We start from the raw sequence: 3,110 nt of genomic DNA, 5'->3' as shown, positions 1-3,110 counted from the left end.
CCCCCCCGAATAAAGCTGAAAAGTGATGTTTTACAATTTTTCCTTTGCATAAATATGCATCTTGGTGGAAACTTGCTCTTTTTTATTAAGGCTAATCAAAGTGTCTCTCTTTCCAGCTGGGGAGAGAAGTGGGGTAACAAAGGATACATCTATATGGCTAAAGACAAGAAGAACCACTGTGGCATAGCGACAGCAGCTAGCTATCCACTGGTATAACTTGCTGAAGAAGACTAAGCATTTTTGTGCAAAAGGGGTTTTAAACTGATTGACTGAACACATGTTGACACATGTGGTAGGACACTTGTATCTTCAGAGAGTCAAGTTGTAACTTTTTTTTAAACTTGAGTTCTTTGAGTTTTTACACGTTGGTGACATGCCACTTGTTTAAATTAATGTAAATGTTGGTATGTAAACAGCTTGCAATATTGTTGGCTTGAAGACTGATTACTCAGACTTTGTATTATTCCTTTTTTAATTAATGTGCCCAAAAGTTTACTTTTTAAATAAACACTCAAATTCCAGTGTGTACAGGTGACTCTGCTTTTCTTTTTATATGTATTGACTGGGTTTTAAGAATATCTATCTGATTTAAGTGACCGTATCATACAAAGCTTTGTGCACAATTCGCTTTAATCAGCCACTAAAATGTAGCCAGATGGAGGAATGGAAAGGAACACTGTTTATAGTATGCTCCCTAGTATAGACTGCAAAGGGCAGGAAGTCTTAAAATTACTGTAGGCAGCTGAAAAATACAATGGTAGAACTGTGGGCTTCCGTTTTAAGAATGGGCTTGGCTGCAGTGGACAATTTTAATAAGGCATATCAGTCGTGTGATCTTGGAGCAAATGGGTTGAGCTCCTCGTAACTCACCATCTCATTCCAGAGCTGGTACCCTCATCCACTTCTTGCCCCACAAAAATAAACTTGTATAAACAAGTTGTATCTGATTCTGCTGCTATAATTGTGACCCTACAGTACAGTCTAGAAAAACGGGCCAGTGTCCTCTCATTATATCTTCAGGGAGAAAAAGGGGGTGGGGGAGTGTACTCTTTTTTTTTTACTGTTTAGCTATGGCTTCAAATACTTTAGCATTTTTACATATGATTATTGTGGAAAATATATTTCCACTCTCAGTTTCAAACTTTTAAAAATGCAAATCTAGGACAGCTGAAGAGCTTTAAAAAAAGTGGCCTACATTTAGTATGCTTTCTAGGAAGTGGAAAAGCTGTTTCTCATTCACTTTGCTTTTTAAAACGTGTACAGGAAGCAATCTGGTCTCTCTGGGTTTTCCCTAATCTTTCTTCTCTCTCCCCAAGTAACGGATTGCTGAAATAATACTATCCAGTTTGTGTTGCATTTGGAACCTTAGTTGACCCATTTCAGCTATTTTGTTTGATCTTACTAGCGCAGATTTTACTGCTAGAAAGTCTTTTATAATTGCAAAAAGGTTCGAAGGGCAGATTCACTTCAGGTTGTTTCTAGCTGAAACCTTTTAGGACAGTTGCTTATATTGGGGTCACTTGGTCAGTTTATACATTTGCACTTGGGCAGCTACAGTGGTACCAAGATACACCATGCATGAGGATAAGACTAAGTGCATACACAAGAGCAGTTCTTATGTTCAAGTGTAGGATGGTGGTGGCTTTGTTTTTTCTGATTGAAAGCAACATATGTAAGGTAACACTGGAGTTGGGGGACATCAGCTGTAACTATATAGCTGTTTTGAGGGGGGTTTTGAGCATGGTTTGTTTTTTTTTGTTTGCTCTGTTTTTGTTTTCCGCTGGGGCTCTGGAAAATATAAAGTACCAAACACATGATTGATTATTAATGTACTTAAAAATAAACAGTGCTAACTCTCATTTCCCCAAGAGAAGTTTCTGGGGAAAAAGGCATGAGCCGTATCGGCAAAGATGCTCGCTAAACAAATTTGCTAAAATTCATAACTAAGGCTTGGACTATGTAGAAATGGAAACTGCAGTGGAATGGTATGTTTTATGAATAGGGCTCAAACAACACCCTTAGTCTGTTTAATTATACTTGGGGTCTTCCTCGTCGGACACTGTATCTGATCATGAAACACAAGAGTTTAGAGAGTTGCAGAATAAATAGGGAAGAGACTTTTCTGATGCTGTTCTTTGGGAGTCCTGCAGAAAGGGACAGGAAAGGTTGGACCAAGAACCCAAGGATTGATGGAAATAGCCAGAAAAACACACAGCTCTAAAATCGAAAGGGATTCCTTCTTTCAGGAGGAAGTAAATAATTTCTTAAGAATTGAATATGACCCCCTGTACGAGATTAGTCTCAGATCTGATAATCCAAGTATTTGTACATTTTATTTTACTTTACCTTTCTATTTGTCTTGGAGTAGAATATCAGGGTGTCAGGAGTATCTGCAGTCCTGTGGGTGGTTTTTGAATGCTTATGTGGATGTTTTTAAATAACAATTTTGCCAAAGCATGTCTTTGCTATAGAACTTAAGCTGTCATATATGTGCAATTTCTATTTAAACATGCAGATTCAAGTTGCATCTATCTTCTGTTTCATAGTTATAGTAAATCCCTTTCCAACTGTCTTAACTTCTAAGGGAAACAAAATAACACTTTGGAAATGTTTCTTATTTGCCATGCTCTCTAAGCAGGATACTTTGGACAGATCTCACAACAGTCTTGATCATATTGCTTGCTGAAGCATTTAGTAAACAGTTATCTTGTGCAAAAGGAAATTGCATGAATTGTTTCTAGAAACAGCATGTACAACTAAACTAAAAGGTTTTCCACAACCCACGTCTTAGGCATTTTTACACATGCAAGTGCTGCAGTGCTGGGCACCTTGAAAAGCACTTGGCACTGTGTTGCTTGCTTTGTATGAGCCGCAAAACATACGTCAGCATGTAGAAAACAGCGGTTGCACACTTTTGAACTAAAATGCACATAGGAGGTGCTTCAGTTCAACAGCACACCACCACTATGTTCTCTGTGCTGACATGCATTTTGCCACTTATACAACTGCAAGTGATGTAGCACAGTGCACATCAGCTTGTGTGCAGAGTAGGCTCCATCTTAATAGTCTGTTACCATGTACCAGATTTCCCGTGTGTCTGGGCATGAAAA

The 3,110-nt window shown here is 38.4% G+C and overlaps 1 protein-coding gene across 1 annotated transcript in view; it reads left to right on the top strand.

Annotated features, from left to right (window-relative positions):
- The window catches only part of CTSL (cathepsin L), a 12,021-nt gene extending 11,486 nt beyond the window's left edge, over window positions 1–535 (top strand). Inside the window, exon 7 of the mRNA XM_019517359.1 lies at window positions 117–535. Coding sequence (XP_019372904.1) covers window positions 117–216 — 100 coding nt within the window. The 3' untranslated portion in view covers window positions 217–535. The remainder of the gene's footprint in view (window positions 1–116) is intronic.
- The last annotated feature ends 2,575 nt before the right edge of the window (window positions 536–3,110 follow it).

This window comes from Gavialis gangeticus, unplaced genomic scaffold (genome assembly GCF_001723915.1).
Source record: "Gavialis gangeticus isolate Ggan-Ray unplaced genomic scaffold, GavGan_comp1, whole genome shotgun sequence".
Classification (NCBI taxonomy): Eukaryota; Metazoa; Chordata; order Crocodylia; family Gavialidae; genus Gavialis; species Gavialis gangeticus.
The sequence above is the reverse complement of the archived record's forward strand: the minus strand, read 5'-3'. Positions and strand labels throughout refer to the sequence as shown.